The 19,097-nt window shown below is 37.3% G+C and overlaps 3 protein-coding genes across 3 annotated transcripts in view; 2 read left to right on the forward strand and 1 right to left on the reverse strand.

Moving 5' to 3' along the window:
- Positions 1 to 2,469: 2,469 nt before the first annotated feature.
- On the forward strand, positions 2,470 to 4,366 carry her8.2 (hairy-related 8.2). Its single transcript, XM_048161537.1, has 4 exons — positions 2,470 to 2,822; positions 2,913 to 3,008; positions 3,159 to 3,237; positions 3,509 to 4,366. The coding sequence occupies exons 1-4, from the start codon at positions 2,757 to 2,759 to the stop codon at positions 3,859 to 3,861; spliced, it is 594 nt and encodes a 197-aa protein (XP_048017494.1). The 5' UTR covers positions 2,470 to 2,756; the 3' UTR covers positions 3,862 to 4,366.
- A 5,362-nt stretch (positions 4,367 to 9,728) lies between these two features.
- On the forward strand, positions 9,729 to 12,037 carry her13 (hairy-related 13). Its single transcript, XM_048160106.1, has 4 exons — positions 9,729 to 10,231; positions 10,331 to 10,417; positions 10,566 to 10,647; positions 10,735 to 12,037. Exons 1-4 carry the CDS (start codon positions 10,154 to 10,156, stop codon positions 11,160 to 11,162), a joined length of 675 nt encoding a protein of 224 aa, XP_048016063.1. The 5' UTR covers positions 9,729 to 10,153; the 3' UTR covers positions 11,163 to 12,037.
- Positions 12,038 to 13,584: 1,547 nt separating this feature from the next.
- The window catches only part of LOC125248347 (period circadian protein homolog 2-like), a 36,435-nt gene continuing 30,922 nt past the window's right edge, over positions 13,585 to 19,097 (reverse strand). Inside the window, 2 exon segments of the mRNA XM_048160105.1 lie at positions 13,585 to 14,769; positions 16,557 to 16,707. Coding sequence (XP_048016062.1) covers positions 14,632 to 14,769; positions 16,557 to 16,707 — 289 coding nt within the window. The 3' untranslated portion in view covers positions 13,585 to 14,631.

Genomic DNA, 19,097 nt, shown 5'->3' on the forward strand with positions numbered 1-19,097 from the left:
TTATTACAGTTTTTCTCAGTCGCTTTGGTGCATTTCTCACATCACTATTTACATTTGCACAACAGTTAGTTCAACCTCCACAACATTTAGTCATTTTTGCACATCATAGTAGCAGTTTCTCATTCCTTCGAACAAACTGCAAATGCTTTTGGACATGCATCAATTGCTTTCATACAACTCTCTGCTGTTTTATAACATTATCATTTGCTTATGTCATGTCAGTCAAAATTAACTATACTTGTGAATGCTGAATAGTCAATCCATATAAAACTAACAGTCCTCATTTCATTGCTTGAGTCATTACATACAAAAATGTTGAACTAGTTGTCAAAATCTGTCAAGCAAATTTTACACATTTTTTAAAAATCTTTTTTTCCTGAAAATGTCTCCTAAATTGAACAATTTCTCTCAAGTGAATCTCAACTTTCACTGATGAGAAGGGGTGTGTGAAGCATTAGTTGCAACCAATGATAAGCCACTTCTCTACAATCACTGTCAGAGGTGAATCCCATAAACCCCCACTTTACAAGCATATACGAACCAAGCAGGACGTGTGTACCATTTCTACAATACTGTGACACAGAAATGGAAGGTCAGCCTCATGGAAGAGGGGTAAGGGTGCGGGGAAGAAGGGGAAGGGGACAAAACAGGGGAAGAGGAAGAAGAGGCCAATAGGCAGACCCCTGATGAAATCAGGGCTACAATTGTGGATCATGTTGTCAGTCATGGCCTCACAATGGCTGAGGCTGGTCGAAGGGTGCAGCCAAATGTTGGGAGAACTACTGTAAATTCAATTATTCAAACATTTCGTTGGGAGAACAGGTGTGTATAAATGGACAGTAATTCAGCACTAAACAATCTGCACTGCACTACTGTCATTGTGTCATACATGAAGCTTGCAGTGGGACAAGAACTTGTCACTGTACATTTTACATTTAGACATACAGCTTTACTGCATCACACATTTAGTGTATTGTAGTGTACAGTAGTGTTACAGTAAAGATTTGCCATATGTACTGCAATATTGTTTACAGTTGTGCACAGCTCTACCCAAAGGGAGTTTATGTTTGTTGCAAATAAGGGTGTATTTTTTCTTTTGCACAATGCTGTGAACAAATTAGAATTGCAAAGAGCATATGCAGTAAAAATGTGAAACATTCATATTCAGTGTCTTGTACTCAGTTACCTCACTAAATACAGTAATGTGTAACTTTACTGTATTTTTCAAATGGCTGTGCAAATAGTATATAGTGCTGTCTTGAGCATTTTCAGGTAGTGTCACCAAGATCTGACTTTTTTGCATTGGAAAACATTGACAGAGTAAACTGTCATAATGAAAACATGACAAAGCCATTTAACTATCTTGTTCATAAACAATGGTGTCAGGACTTTTCATCTTGATGACACTGACACTTTCATTGACACGAATACTTGCTTTTGAGGAATAACCTATCCATTTTGAGCAAGTGACACGCTTTTGCAGGTTATCAACTAGGTTTTGCAGTTTGTACTAATTGTTTTGAGAACTGCATTAACTGTTGTGCAAATGTAAATAGTGATGTGAGAAATGCACCAAAGCGACTGAGAAAAACTGTAAGTTGAACAGCGCGAGCAGCCGTTCAGCAGATGTATTTTTCGCTGTACATATTTTTTGCCATAGGCTATAGCCTAAAGCGCAGCAGCTAAAACGCGGTATAGAAAACACTGCTTAGATTTAAATTTTATACTGGGATAAATCTGGGGTGGGAACCGTATTTAGCATTCTAACATATCACCGAGGACGTCCTGCTGCGTTAACGTAGGTTCTGTTAATGTAGGCTACACCGCATTTTCACAGAGAAAACTGTGTACACCTGCCTGCAGCTCTGTGCTGGGCACTTCCCAATTCCTGCTTCCCCCTTCTTCTCGCACCGGGTCACACTCATTAGCCGTGGATCAATGAGCGGTTTTGTCCGGTGGAGTTTCCCACGTCTGTGTGCTCTGCTGGCAGTCGCGTGGCTCTAGTCAAACAGATCAGAGACTAATTCACAAACATCTGCCCGTGGTCAAAGCCCTCTGACATCTGCTCACATTCTCTGCTGGAGGATAGCGATACAACTTATGGCTACAGTCTACCTACTTAGACCTCTTTTCTAAGACTTCTCTTAGACAGCTATATTAATGCATGTTGTCTCATGTTTTATATTTTGTAATTTTATACAGTTCATTAATTAGACTATGTTTTTGCCAAAACAATGTCTATTTATCTATGATTTGTTTCAGCCATATGGTTCTGAACCACAATGGTTCAGAGTGCTGGCTCTGTATACCTCTGGGATTGGTTTGGTTTCGTTTGGGTCTATTAAGGACAGGACATGAATACACTTCAGGTCTCAGGTGGTTGACTGTAACAGAACACAAATCCTGGGAATGCCGAGCCACCTTGGAAAACCATCTTGGGTTTTCATGTGACACACAAAGCGTGTAGTTTCTGTGTGCGGAACGCCTCTAGGCTGGACATCTGTTGTTTGCTTTGAGTAGGCCTATGTGTGTGTGTGTTTGGGGGCTCATGCATTGAATAGAGGCGGTGACCTGTCATTTGTGAGTGATGGGAGCGAGCGTGTGGGAAAATATCTCAGGCAAAGAGCTTGTGCATTGAGATGCTAATGTCCCTCCTATAAATAAAGGGCATGCGCAGCGCGGAGGGCCTTAGAAACACCCAACACTGAGACAGGAGTGAGTGAAACTCAGTCTATACTGCACAGAAGCCACTGGAGATGACTGCTGCTAACCTCCAACAGAATGCAGGCCAAAGGCACATCAGCGCCAAAGAGGAGAGAAAGGTATTATACGAAATCACTACGAAATGTTCTTGAGCATATAAAATGCATAGACTTAACCTACTTTCCTTTTGTCCTCTGACTTTTGTTCAGCTAAGGAAACCCCTCATTGAGAGAAAGAGAAGGGAAAGAATAAATCACTGTCTAGATCAGCTGAGAGAGACGGTAGTTGGTGCTTTTAGGCTTGATGTAAGTGTTTTAAAGTTCATTACATTCTTGCATGTTACAGATTTACAGTATTGAAAAATCTAAAGATGTTTGTCACAGTATTTAAACCAGGCAATCTTACGTCAGTACCACTAGACTCATCATAAATGTATTTTGTTTTTAAACAAACAGCAGTCTAAGTTAGAGAAGGCTGATATTCTTGAGATGACGGTGAAACATTTGCAGAACATCCAGAGCAATAGAGATTCTGGTAAGTAAATGTCATTTAGCAAAGTGGGATTTGTACAAAATTTGCAATAGCCATAGTTATTCAGCAGTGTTTTGGTTTGCACTATATGTTTAGTTTTATTGCTTTGAAATTGAAAAATTAAGTTTTCCAATTCCAGTTGAAACTTTGGCCTTTTCTGGATTACTGTTAAGGAAATAGACTTAGTATAGAACTCAAGAATAATTTCACTGATACATTCATTTCATTGGTGATGTCTAGATTAACAATTAAAAATATTTTCCCATACATTCAGACCCTGTCTTGGATGCAGAGGCCCAACAGAGGTACAGTACTGGGTATATCCAGTGCATGCAGGAAGTTCACAACCTGCTACTTTCCTGCGACTGGATGGATAAAACCGTGGGGTCCCGCCTGCTCAACCACTTGCTCAAATCTCTACCTCGATCAGCTAAGGACTGCTCTCAGCTCCCCAAGAACTCCCTGACAAGTGTTTCTTCCAAGCAAAGTGATGAGCTGGAGAGTCCAAAAACCTGCCCTCCTTCTCCTGCCTTGTACGAGAGAGCCACCCAGTCTCAGAATCAGTGTTCTACTCCTGTGAGAATGCCACATGATCTCTCAGTTCTAGAGATGTGGAGGCCCTGGTGAAATACCTGTCATTTTAACAGTGGTGTTTGCATATATATGTTTATGTAGTGCATATGACTTACTTGGACAATTGTATGTACCGCTTTGTACATATGTCTACCAAGAATGTATATGTGTGATGTATACTGCCAGTCTATGTTTTCACACACAGTGCAGTGCTGTATACAGACAGTATTTGCTGACTGTGGTAGACCCTCCTCTAATATGTATCTTATAGATATGTTTCACTGCACGCATGTGTGTGAGGTGGATCTAGTCCAGAATAGCTCCCATTTCAGACTCTCTCTACTTCCTCTCTGAAGTAAAGCTACTGTAGCCTGCATTGTAGAAGGCCCCTATTAATAATTTTATTTATTTAATTAACACTATATATTTAATGAACAAAATTTCAGTGTTAGAATCCTTTTTAAATTAAATGCATTCTTTATCTACTAATACTGGGTAGCATTTGATTCCCTATCACTTCTATGTACAGTTTTTAACAATTATTAATAAAGGAGTGGTTTGCAACGTATACATAGTCATTTCTTTTTTTGTATTTACCTATTCACGTACAATTATGTAAATATTTGTAAAAAGACAGTCTTCATTGGCTTGTCATTGACATGCTTTGGGGAGACTGATACAGTATGTAAATCAATATCAAACCAATGAAATATGGCTGTGGGTTTGATTTTTGTGTATTGAGTCCTCTTCTTCTTCTGTTGTGTATGAGAGGGCTGCCCAGCCTCAAAATCACTGATCTACTTATTCCCCCTGATATATGAAAATAGTTTGATTATTAATGACTCCAATCACCAACACGGCACTTGTACAGCATCATAAACAGATTGATTATATACATTTTATATAGACCATTATTAAAATATAGAGAGCCCCATTCCATAATATCTACTTACCAATGTGTAGAGCAATGTCATCCTCCACTCCATATTGTCCTGTATGCATAATTTGGATTTCATCAATACTGTCAAAAGATGAAAGATTCTTTTCACTTGTTTGGATTGATTGGTTACCTATGATGTACTTCACAGAAGACAAACCAATAACAAGTAGTAATATATTTTCATATATTTAATATTATCTCCTAATCCTACACATAACCTTAACTATCACGCAAACCTGTGCACATCACTAGATTTAAAGAGAAATATCATGTGGGCCATTTATGCCACTTTTGTAGCCTATTAGTTAGGCCTGGTGACAAGTCGGTGTTTGACATTCATTTCTGAGTATAGCCAAACCTGTACACACCTTCCTTCCCTTCACTTGGATGTTCTCAATTTGTCCCAAATAGATATCTGCCAAGTTATTAATACACACAACACAGAAAATGCTAATTTCCTAATTTACACAGCTATCTCAATTACAAAAACTATAAAAAGGAAAAGAAAAACAACAACAAAAGAGGAAGAGGATAGAGGAAGGGTAATATTGAGAGGGAGAGGAACAGTGGAAGAGGTAGAAAGAGATGAGGGGAAAGGAATAGATTGTACAGGAAGAGGAGATGGACCAAGAAGAGCTGAGGATGTAGGAAGAGGAGAAGAAGGAGGAGAAGAGGGAGAACAGAGAGTGGAGGGCAATGTGCAAAGAACAAGAGAAGAAAATATAAGACATGGACAAAGGGAAAAGGGAAAGAAAGGTGTAAGAGGAGGGAGGAGAGGTAGAAGGATAGGGTACAGACAGGTTTCAAATGAAATCAGAGCCACCCTATTTGACCATGTCATAAATTATGGTCTTTGAGAGAAGCTGGAGAGAGAGTTCAGCCCAATATAAACATTGTACCACAGTCAAAGTCCCTGGACGAGTGCTGCGATCCATTGGTGTCCACTGGGCCGCACAACACAGAAAGGCTCCTAAATTTTTAAACTCACTCAATGAAATCCACTTTCCGCAGGGTGATCAGAAGCAAATTGAGCGAAATTGCATATAGTTGTGTGAGACAATGTTCAATTTCACCATTCAGCACTGGTGCAAGAGTGGTTTGAGCATCACCCACATTTCAGGATGGTGTTCCTTCCAGCAAATTCTTCTCTTGGAGATGGAAAGTATATGATCGCAATCCCTACAACCAAGCAGGTCTTCTTCAAGTGATGGCAGAGGCTTGTGGAGAAGTTGAGGCAAAAGGATGGATACAGCATTCATGACTTTTTTCCCCACAATGCATGATTCGTGAAAATATATGCTATGATGTTGATGAAATTCTTTGACCTTACTGAAGCCTTTTCAAATCTCTTCACACATTCAGGGAAACAGAAGTCTTTGTGGACCAAACTGAAAAAAATGTCATTGCTTTCACACAAAATGCATTCAGTGACAACATTTTCCAAAATCCATGAGCACTTTTGTCATTCATACTTCACCATCTACAAAACACTATATATTTGCAGTACATTTATCGAATGCTAACACACTGCATTCAAAACTGATAAAAGAACATTCAAACCAGAATAATGGCAAACTCTGCATTTCTGCCGAAATTATGTTGAAATATAAAATTTTAGCAGAATATTTTCAATGAAATCGGCAGGAAAACACCCTGGGCAGATGGCTGGTCCATCACAGGGATGACACACTTGCACCCATTTTCATATTCATACTCACACCTACAGGCAACTTACATTCTTCAATTCACCTGTCCTGTATGTGTTTGGATTGTGGGGGAGACCCAGAAGAAACCAACGTCAACATGGAGAGAACATTTGTTTGTTTGTTTGTTTTTGTTTTGTTTTTTTATTTCAACTTTTTATTTTTTGCAAGTAAATTACTATATGTAAAGATATAGAAAAAAATACTGCATTTCTCATTCATTCTTTGTGCAGTAATACAGTCAGTAAAAGAAACAATGTTATTCTTCTCCTATAATGAAATACTGATCTATGTGAAAAATCATTCAAACTTCAAAGATCAAATTTGATCATTTATGTAATGTTCCCTGTTAGTGTTTTTTAGATCAGTGTGTTAAGAATGACATGTATGTTTTCTGAATTAGAATTTTTGCCAGTTATGATGGAACAAGCTCATTTTTGAGACATATTTGAAGTGTTTTGTTGGTCAGAGTGAGTTTTGGAGGTGAGATTAATTGTTTGGCCAAGATTGGCAACCCTATGAAGAGTTTTGAAAATGTGCATGGCTTCAGTATTAAACAATGCTTGTTAGCAAATGAGAAAAAATGAAACAAAACAAAACAACCTGTAAATATTATTATTATTTTTTTTTTTTATCCAAACATAACTAATTACAATTTCAGCTGAAAGACAACCCATGTCCTATTTTAGTCTCTCTTACAGTAGTTAATTTTTTTTAAGTAATTTTTTTGGTAAATTGGGGGATTGGCTTCAGAATTATTTTTTTTTTTTGGAAACATGGATCAAGGAAGACACATTGGTGGGGAAAGAACAGTGGCAGAGAGAGGGAGGACTAGAACCCTCATAGTACTATACATTCATCCATCCATCCATCCATCCATCCAGCCATCCATCCATCCATTCCATTCCATTCCATACATTTTCCAAAGAGCTTGTTCTATGTAGGGTCGTGGGGAGGCTGGAGTCTTTACCAGTGTCTCGGGTCGTAGGCAGGAAAACACTCTTGACAGATGGCCAGTCCACCACAGACAAACACTTATGGGCAAACTTACAGTCTCCAATTCACCTGTCCTGTATGTGTTTGGATTGTGGGCTAAACCCATGAGTAAACCCTCTGCAAAAGGAAACCAATGTTAAGATTGAGAAAACATACAAACTCCACACAGAAAGGCCTCCTGCCACAGCTGGAACTCCAATACTGCACATATGTCATTATACTGTACTTGTTTTTGATAGTTCTTTGTTTGTTTGTTTGTTTTTGTAATTATTGCTTAAGGATTTTTTTGTTGTTTAAACTTCTTATTTTTCACAAGTAAATTACTGTGTAAAGATACAGAAAAAAAAAAACTAATTACTGCATTTCTCATTTATTCTTTATGCTACAGACAGTACCATGAAAAGATCTTATTCTCATTCTATAATGAAATACTGATTTATGTGAAAATCATTTAAACTTCAAGATCTAAGTTCATCATTTATGTAATGCTCCCTGTGGTAATGCTCCCTGTGGTCAGTGGCAACAATTCTCAGTCATTCATAACACAGTGTTATGGTGGAATTAAAGGTGCTAAAGAGGATGTTTTGTTTTATACATTTTTGCAATATTATTTGAAACTGTCTTTACTAACTGATAAAAGACTATTTATTAGGTGCACTGAAAGGAATAATATTAATATACATCATCTGTGCACGAGGTAGGGCCTTAAAAACATCAGCCAATCTGGCTTGTCAATCACTGCCGTGACATTCCTTGTGAGAGACGTGTGCGGATTGGCCCTCTGGCTTGTCAATCACTGCCATGACGTTCCTTGTGAGAGACGAGCGCGGCTGCGCGCTCCAGTAACTTTCCACAATCCACAGGCGCCGCATGCAATGTTTTTGTCCGGAGACAGGAGTAACAACGGCAGATTATGAGTTACCTGCGGTGAGTCTGACATAATGAATCCACTAACACGATACAGCGAATGCCGGTGGTAAACACTCGTTTTCCAATACTCGTGCATGAGTTTTGGGAGGCGTTCCCTCGAAAGGAGGGGGGGTTGTTCTTGACGCATGCGCTCATTTCAAAAACTCAGTAACAGTCTTTGGTTTCTCAGTCGACGAAAATATCCTCTTTATCACCTTTAACTTATCTTGAGACATATATGAAGTGTTTTGTTGGTCAGGGTGAGTTTTGGAGGTAAGATTAACTGTTTGGCCAAGATTCATCTTGGTAATGCAGCCTGTATATTATGAAGAGTTTTGAAAATGTCGCTTCATTGAACAATGCTTGTTAGCAACGGAAAAAAACACACGAAAAACGTAATTTAATTTGTGTATTTGTGTAGCTACAGCTGAATTTGTTAAATACTAACATCAAAACTACAAGTGTGTTCTCTGTTAATCAACAGAGAACACACTTGTAGTTTTGATGTTAGTATTTATTTTTGATTTACATTACTAGAATAAAATGCAGTGCTTCATTATGCAGTGAACCGTTTTGCCAACATAAGAGTGTGTTTAGTTTGCTGTGTTAATTGTTTTGAGAGCAACTATATTCATTTTGGAGAAATGTGTCAAATCGATTGAGAAAAACTATAAACTGAATGTTCGAACCAGGATAGATGCATTGCAGCATTGCTAAAGTAGGCTACATACGCATTAATGAGAATTTGGCGGGACAATTGTGCTTAATTGTCAGAACAATGTAACAATCCCAAACATCTTTATGGTCCTATACAGGCTTATAGTTTTTTTATAATGTTGTTTCGTATTTTTATTTTTATTTGGATTTTGGAATGAAATGTTACCTGAATTAAATGTTTTCTTTATAGTCATGAATGTTGAATGTTATCTGTTCTATAGTCAGTCGAGAGCACCATCGGGCGCCAGAGGAACAGTTGGACACCTGTCGCTCACCCACCCCTCCCTCTCCCTCTCCCTCTCCACGCTCTATTCTATTCAGCCCTGACTGCCGCGTGCAGCTGCCAACTGACGGCATTACGTTACACCCGCACGACCCCTCGACCTCTGTGAGCACAACTCAATTTTGAACAGATTTCTCATGATCTTAAAAACCTTTTTATCTTGTGCATAAAATATGAATTGTGCTTCCTTTAGTATGAACTTTGTTTTCATTTTCTAAACTAAAACAATTCAATTATTATTATATCCTATTATTTAAACGGATTAGTTGAACTATATTTGAAGGAAACTCAGCCAACAAGTGGCCAGCAAATTGAGAACTTTAAAAAAGGATTTCAGGAAAATAAAGGAAGAGTAGGCTATGTATGTGTATAAGATATTGTGCGTGCAATACCTACACATATAATGGATACATATAGGCTATATAATGGATTAATTGTATCCTACAGTCATGTTTACAACACTCATATAAGCGTTTGCTGAAGAGAAAATATAGCCTATCTATAGATATAAACAAAAAGAATTCAATTCGGCAGCTTCGCTTATGTGTGTTCTCGGAGACAGAGACAAAAGCGCGCGCGCCGATTGGCTGGTGCGAGCACGCGAATGTTTCATTCATATGCAAATGAGCTACTATAAAACCCTTACTCTAGCCTCACATCGATAAACTACCAGTGTCGTTTGATTTGCACTCAAAACACAATAAAGGAGATCAAATATTGTATCTTTAGGCTACTCTGCTTTATTTTACGGACCGAGCGGTTCCGGACGGCGGAGCGCTGACCAAGCACCTGGTTGGAATGGCCCCCGCGGCTAGACTCAGAAACGATTTCGGGGTGGAGGAGGACGAATTTTATGCTACAAAAGGTGACAGAAAGGTAAGACCATTTTACGTTGTCATTTAATGCCAAAAATGATATGGAAGTCTGTGGTATGCTTAAACACACACCACATGTATTGCATGTTTTTCTCTTTAGACTCGAAAACCTATAGTGGAGAAAAAGAGGCGAGCGCGCATTAATGAAAGCCTGCAGGATCTCAGGACACTGCTCACAGATAACGATGTAAGTTGATCTCCTCTTTACTACCTCTATCACTGACAGTCAGTAGATAGATAGATAGATAGATAGATAGATAGATAGATAGATATTCACCTCACTTTATAAACAATATTATAGATGTTTATACATATTTATCTCACTTTTCCTTCAGTTGCACACAAAGATGGAGAACGCAGAGGTGCTTGAACTAACAGTGAAACGAGTCGAGAACATCCTACAGAACCGTTCTCAGGGTAAGATGACCTAATCTCAGTTGCAGTATACATAGAGGAATTGGTTGCAGTGAAAATTATTTAAAGCTTGTGTGTCTGGACTTCCAGAGGCTGAAGCTGTGAGTCAAGAGGCCAGTGAGAGATTCGCAGCAGGTTACATCCAGTGCATGCATGAGGTGCACACGTTTGTGTCCACATGCCCGGGGATCGATGCCATGGTGGCTGCAGAGCTGCTCAACCACCTGCTGGAGTGCATGCCATTAAATGAGGATCACCTTCAGGAGATGATCATGGATCTCATTTCAGAGCCTTCCTCTTCCAGTGGATCATGGCCAGCCGGAGAGGCGCTGAGTCCAGGAGGCCGCAGTGTGTCCGACCTGTCCTCAGCATTGTCCCCATCCCCGTCCAACCCTTCCAGTGAGGATCTGTGCTCCGACCTGGAGGAGACAGAGACCGAAGCAAGCTCATCATCAGCTGAGGACAGCCTGAACTCCTCCATCATCACACACTCTAAGTTTATGTGGAGGCCATGGTAGAAACACTTCTTGACAGACCATAAATCTAACTTCATAATCCACCTAATCCTGTATTGGAGCATGCTGGAATTCTTTTGTCATGATGCAGATTCTCATGAGGAAATGGCTAGAGGTTTTTATAGAGGATTTATACACCCATGCAGGTTGATATGGCGGGATATGGAATCATACGGAACAGTTTGGAATACAGGGCGATATTTTTTATAGTTTTTCTTCAGAAACAAGATGACTATAAAAGCCTTTTTAGAAGTGTATTTTTAGACTGAACTGCCTTAAGAACCGTAATGACTTATATAGAGACAAAATGAGAAAATGCTTTGTTTTAGTAGGGAGAAAGATTTGTTTTGTGTCTTTGTAGACCTAGTTAAAAACACTAAAAGTCACATTGAGAGACTGTTGAGTAGATTAAGTCTATGGCCCTGTGCTGTAGTCATACAGTATGTTTCTAATATTGATTATATACTTTAGGGATTATAAATATTAAAAAATATAATTTAATTGTACTTTTAAGTGTCAGTTTATGGTTTGTAGATCATAGTATTGCAGAACTGCGGTGTCCGGGTTAACCTGTTTAACTTTGTTGCTGTTCAGATGTCTGTTCAAGTATAGGCTAAAGATGAGGGTAAGCCCCCCACCCCCCACTTAAATTTTTCTCTTGACCTTAAACATCATACATTTCATCTGTTTATGCTTATGCTCTTATGAAAATATCTATTTTTTGTTAATGGCTCTGTGAATTTATTTGATTTGTATATTCAAAATTTTCATGTAAATTTGTCAAGGTGTGGACACCTGTTCATATAGATTTGTAATAAAAAGTTAGGGTTAAGATGCCCCCTCAGAATTGTGGTAGAAGATTCCCAGTTCCCAGGGAACATGCGTCTGAAGAGTCGGGTTGTGTTGTCAAGATTAGGGACTGTCTGAAGGAACAGGATGATTGATGTAACTATTCTCACCCATCTTCAAGTAGTAACAAGGAAGATCAAAGCTGAGGATGCTGAAGGGCATATATGGATATAACAATAGGGTTACATATTAAATCATTACAGCTCTATGGTATATTATATACACTGTTATGTATATATATTAATAAACCTGAGCCCATGTAGCTTAAAATATTGATGATATTTATTCTGTATTGCAGAAGAATAGGACACAGGAGAAGAAAGTTGTTTGACACTCTTACTTTAGCAATAGCAACAAAATTGAAACAAAGTCATTTTTGCTATGGTTTGCTATGGTATGGTTGAATTAGATCATTGAAGGTCAGCAGCAAAGTGAGATAAAATACATACAATATTTGTATTACTTAACATTTAAATATTGCCGGTTTGTGTAATATTCTGAGTTTGCATTTCACTGTTTTTATTCATTTAGAGGAATACTGAATCTGTTTTTGTGCAAGTGAGACAAGTAAATGCTCACATTTAGTTTAGAACTACAATAACTATCATGTTCACACAGCGCACACAACACTACTTACGATTCCTCTCAACATGAGGACAGAAAACAAAAACAAAGTAACTTGTGTGACTTACTTAAAAAAATAACGCTGATATTTTGTTGTAAATGTAAAATGCGATACTTTACTAGTTACTTGAAAAAAGTAATCTGATTACGTAACTTGCGTTACTTGTAATGCGTTGTCCCCCAACACTGTTCAAAAATGACATTCATGTCAGTAAAATGTTTCAAATATTTATGTATACCAGTGTCTTACAGTGAGATGGGGTCAGTAAGATTGCAGATAAAGTGCTTCCAGAGATTCTTAATGGTTTCCCAATTCGAAGAAACTAGAGGAAGTCCAGAACATTTTAATAATCCTTAGAGTTCAGAGAATGCATAACATTGATTTTAATTTTTTACAGAATTCATTGTAATTTAATTAATTTAAAACAAAAATAAAGCTCATCCACCATTTGAAGAAGCAATTGGATGCATTAACAGATGTTTAGTAATAAATTGAGTCGGGTGAGGGGTCAGCTAACTGTGCGTCTGTTGAGAGAACAGATGGTGATGAAAACAGATCCCTTGAGACCAAGCGGTTTTATGACTTGACCAGCCGGTTTATTTTGAAAATAAAGAAATAATAATAAATAAGTAATATATATTTTTTTAAAGATCCTCTTTGCCTTTCATAGACCTCATAGTGCTACTAATGACCATTATTTTATTTATAAAAAATTGAGATGCATATACTTAACATCTAAACTATTTATTTAATTATTATTTTTATGACAATTATAAAGTGGTGTTACTTCATGCAGTAACAATCCGTCAAATGGTAAACGCTATTAAATAGTAATTGTACATTCAAATCCAACAACAAAAAGAAAGAAAGAAGAAGAATCAAATAGTTTTTGCCAGTCAATCGATTTGTTTGGAACCATGTATCAGATAATTAAAACTGCTCACAGAGAACTAGAAGTATCTTTTTATTACAAAGTAGGAATAATGAGACATGTTTGTTTAACTACATTTATGAAAAACGAAAGATGAAAAAACAGCCACAAACCTAATGACATGCTCAAGAAAACTATCAAACAAATTTGAATAAACTAATGTTCATTGACCAAAACCCTATGGCTCTTTTTCAGGTTGTCGCACAGTCATTTGCTTCAATACTTCACAAATCATAAACTGAGATGTAGAGAGTCAGTTCCAGTATTCAAACTTCAGTACTTGAAATGTCAGAGAATAGAAGCAGAGTTTTTCAGGTGCAGGAACGCTCAGACAGTTTACAGGATTTCTGTCACTGGTTCCCTGTTGGACAACTGCAGTGTGAACAGAACATTTGTATAGCCAAAAGACAAAAGAAGAGATGAAAGGTAGAAATTTCAATTTCTTGGACAATTACTTTATGACCTACAAAACATGTCTACAAAAATATTAATTCCCATGATTGCACGTCCCTGAACACCCACAACAACTTTTTCCTGTTCACAAAAAGACATGAGCCCTGTAAGCGGAATAGACTGGTCATGTATATTGTTGGCAGCAGCTTATTTGGCTGGAATGGTCCCCAAACTCACAGTATGGTGGTGTTTCATTTCCTGGTTTTGATTATTGGCTTGATGCATTAGTATTGGCCCATATACTATTGTGTTCATAATAGATACTCTTTTTCATTTATAAATACTATAGAATAAATGCTCTACACCTCATTCCAATGTCAGCTGGTACAAACATAGTCTGGTAATCTGCGTATGTTCTGATATGTGCACAGAGCTTCATCCCACAGAGGAAAACATTACTGTAACTACATGTTAAAACAGTACAAGAGAACTGGAGTCAGCTATCTGGCATACTTTTGTCTTTACAGACACATACACACATAAATAAACACATTCATAATCTTTAACAAATGACATCTGATTAAATACCTCCAGACTATTTTACTCAATGTGTAGTACAGGTGTGAACCTGTTGCCCTCTGCTGGCTGAGATTAGTGCAATTTCAAGACACAGATTATCCACTTGGTTGCTCCTTCTCTTCCTGTGAATGAGATCCTCCTCCATCTTGTACTCTTCCCAACATTCCCACCTCCATATCAGGTAGGTCTTCTTCTAGCAGAGCAGAGACATCATTCTCGCAGTACATACAATCCTACACAAACACATGCAAGAGTTATTTAATTGTACTCTTACCACTTCTACCAACTCAACTACCAACTATGTGGTGCTCTCTATGCACCTATTGGGTGAAATATTGTTTGTCAATACTTTTCAGTACTAATTAAGATTTCTGATCAATATTTATAAACAAGGCTTCCCATCTATCTACCATGAACACTCTTCTCTGAGGTCATCTTAATGCATTCTCTATGCGATATGACAATGTCTCCACAATAAAGAGATTATAAGTATCCCGGTACAGTGTATATTCTATCAGTTGCAGTTCTATGGCTGTTTTTCGATTATTGTCTCCATCGCAGTTACGTTCATGTGACAATAATGTTCATTGCCATCACAAAAGTTTATTATATGCATGTGTTTTAAAGTGCTTTGCAACTTTCAAATGATTTTACTTGCTGACATTGGTATTTTGAATGCACACACACACACACTCGAAGTGTGTGCAGTTCTCTTTTGCGTCTTTAACTGTCAAAAACTTTAAAAAAAAGAAGAAAAAAGAAAATCACTTACTGCTTGAGTATTGACTGAATAACTTTTGTAGCTTTAATAAAAATTGTTTTATGTTTAGTTAGGTACTCAGTATTTTATTTTTACATTGGACAATTTAATATCTTACTTGAATGCTGCTGTGAAATAGACCTGCTGAACCTTAAATATTTAAAATAGGGCTGTCAAGCAGTTAAAAATTTTAACCTGATTAATTATTAGACAATGTGGCAACAAATTAATTATTTATTTTTGGGTGAACTATACTTTTAATGTATTTTTTTTTAAATATGGAAATATTAAATATATTTTATAAATGAAATGATATTCTAAATAAGAAACTAAAACTGCCAGTAGGTGGCGGTAAATTCCTAAATGACTAAGTCATTGAGTCATTGATTCCTTCAAAAGGCTGATTCACTCAAACAGCTGATTAATTCAGGAATGAAGTAAACAATGGCTCTCTTTATGAATCGGTCATTGAATCATTGGTTCATCTGACTGATCTGCTCAAAACGCTTATTCATTAAGAAGCAGACACTACTGTGTCTAAAATATAACACAATATTAACTTATTATTTATTGAACTGTTGTATAAAATCAATATCACATTTGAACCCGTGCTATTCAGGACAAAAACAGCACAGTGATATTGCACTCATTACTTGTGTGATATTGCTTAATTATATCATGACATAAATATGAGACATTAACTCATACAATGGCATTTTTACCCTGATTTCTTTCATTTTAGGGTTGTTCTATAGGCTTAATCACGCAGTGAGTTGTTGCCCTGCGTCATGCTCATCACCAATCAACTGTATGAAATGTAAGATGAACTAGGTATGGGGCAGGTTTGTTAAATGCATTAATAAGTTATTTTCCCCACATAACTGATTAATTAAAATAACATGTTAAACCCACAGCCCTAATTTATTTCATCTTTGTATCTTTATTATATTTTATTTGACATTATTTTTAATAACTAAGATGAAATAATGAAATAAAGTGAAATAAGATTTTGGTCATATCGTCCGCCCCAACACTTTGGCCTATGTGGTCTGTCATTCAGAAAAAAATTAAACATTTTGAACAGGAAAATTAGTTTGGCTGTACTGCTCAGTAAATTGCAAAATATTCATAAAACCAAGATGAAAAAGAATCTTTATAAGATTGTGAGAAACTGCATGAACAAAACTGTGATTGAGATACTGTATGAACAAAATTGTGATACAATATTTTTCCATGTTGCTCAGCCCTAGAGTCACGTACCATGACGTTGATGGCATTGGGTAAGCTTCCTCTCCTCATCCAGGGGTGCTGATCAATCAGTTCTCGACGCTGTTCTGAAGAGAAACGGGGCTGGTTCTTCTGCATATGCCTTAAACGCTCCCGATCTTCCCCCAGAACCTTCTCCATGTCCCTGTCCCAGAACACCAACACTCTTTACGACAGAGCTTTTCTGATGAGTAAATACACTTTAAGGAATAGTTCACCCCAAAATGAAAATTCTGCCATCATTTATTACTGAATGATCAGCTCAGTTACGATGAGCTCAGTGAAAAAAAATTTTGCTCTACATTGAAAATCCATTCCATCAAAACTTTCAAGCTTCAGTTGATAATTTAATAAAACATCATTAATGCACATATATAGAGCACATCATATATGATAAAAGGAAGTTCTGATGTTCTTAGCATGTTTCAACGAGAACCAATGACATTTGTTCTCACACATCAAGCAAGTATTGTTGAGATGCTATATTTGATGTGCTCTACGTGTCTATCTATGTGCATTAATCAATGTTTATATGTGAATAAAAGCCTAAATAAAGGGGTCATATGATGTTCTTTTTAAAGTTCATTATTTTGTTTGTTGGGTGTACTAGAATAGATTAACATGCTTTAATGTTCAAAAACGTTTCACATACTGTACATTATTATTATTGCAGCAGCACATCTCTTCCCAGTCTGCCTGAAATGCGCTGATTTCTACTGCTTTTTCTTCCGAAAAGCCTAGAGTGCTCTGATTGGCCAGCTGACGTTGTGATTGGTCGAACGCCTCAAGCGTGTGTCGGAAATGTAACGCCCCTTACCATAATTGTAAGCTCCAGCATCCAAGGTTTCTAAGCAATTGTAAAACCACAGTTAATAATGTCATTGTTATTACCATATCAGTTTGAGCCCGACTTGAGCAGAACGTTTTTGTTTTTTCCTTTGTGTACAGCCAGCATTGTACACTCCCAGGGTCAGGAAGCTCTCCTCTGTAAAATGCGCTGTACACAAGCAAACATTTGGGTTGTACTTCTCGGGAAAAGCTTTATAAATAAATCTTAACCACTGATTCCTAATTTAATCCATTTTTGAAAGGCCAAACAAAGCGGTTTTGCTTTTGCATTGAAAAACACAGCGTCTCAGCGACATGGCGACAACAATGCATTCCAACGTATGCCTCTGGGCAGGAATTTATGCTAACAGGTCTGGATCAGTTCTCTGTTGATAGAATAAATTTTGTGGGAGACTATGAGCTTTGTAATGTTGAATCTATGACCCCTTTAAATCTGTTCTTCATATAACGTGTCTTTTCAGAAGAATAGATTAAACCACTTGATTCATATGGATTACTTTTACAATAACTTTATGAACTTTTGGAAGTTTGACCATTTATGGACTTTCAATGCAGAGAGAGAAATCTCTTAGGTTTCATAATTTTTTTTTTTTTTTTTTTAAAGATGAACGAGACTGATAACACTAGAGAGAAAATTATAACCATGCAACCGTCTACTACACTATCACATCAGACAGTGCATTGTAGTGTCCCTGAGAAAAAACTCCATTCATTCATTGCTACAGGAGAGGAAGAACTGTCTTAACTCATTAAATCAAGTCAACAACATGTATGTTAGACCCTATACCGACTAAGCTACTGAACGAGATGCTTCCAGAGGTCATAGATTCTCTTCTTAATATCATTAATTCATCTTGGTCATTAGAATACATACTGAAAACCTTTAAGCTGGGTATTATTAAACCTCTTGTTAAAAAACCGCAACTTGATCCTACAGAATTAGCTAATTACAGGCCAATCTCGAATCTACCTTTTCTGTCAAAGATACTAGAAAATGCAGTATCCTCACAACTATGCTCCTTTTTAGAAAGAAATGGTATCTGTGAGGATTTCCAGTCAGGATTTAGACCGTACCATAGTACTGAGACTGCTCTCAGTAGAGTTACAAATGATTTGCTCTTATCATCGGATCATGGCTGTATTTCTATTAGAGTTACTGGATCTTAGTGCTGCATTTGACATTATCGACCACAACATTTTTTTGAATAGACTCGAAAATTATGTTGGCATTAGTGGAATTGCATTGGCATGGTTCAAATCATACTCATCTGACCATTATCAGTTTGTAGTAGTAAACGAAGAGATGTCATATCGATCACAAGTTCAGTATGGAGTACCGCAAGGCTCAGTACTAGGACCGTTGCTTTTCACTCTGTACATGCTACCCTTGGGAGATATCATTAGGAAGCATGGCATTAGTTTTCACTGTTACGCTGATGATACTCAGCTCTATATTTCTTTGCGCCCTGACGAATCTTACCAATTCACAAAATTAACAGAATGCATAGCTGATATAAAAAATTGGATGACTAGCAATTTCCTACTATTTAATTCTGAAAAAACAGAGATTCTAATTATTGGACCAAAAACCTCCGCACATGATATACTCTCTAACACTTGATGGCTGCTCTGTTAAGTCTCCGTCGCCAGTTAGGAACCTGGGTGTGCTCTTTGATACCAATCTTT

The sequence above is a fragment of the Megalobrama amblycephala genome, linkage group LG16, assembly GCF_018812025.1.
Source record: "Megalobrama amblycephala isolate DHTTF-2021 linkage group LG16, ASM1881202v1, whole genome shotgun sequence".
In the NCBI taxonomy this organism is placed as follows: Eukaryota; Metazoa; Chordata; class Actinopteri; order Cypriniformes; family Xenocyprididae; genus Megalobrama; species Megalobrama amblycephala.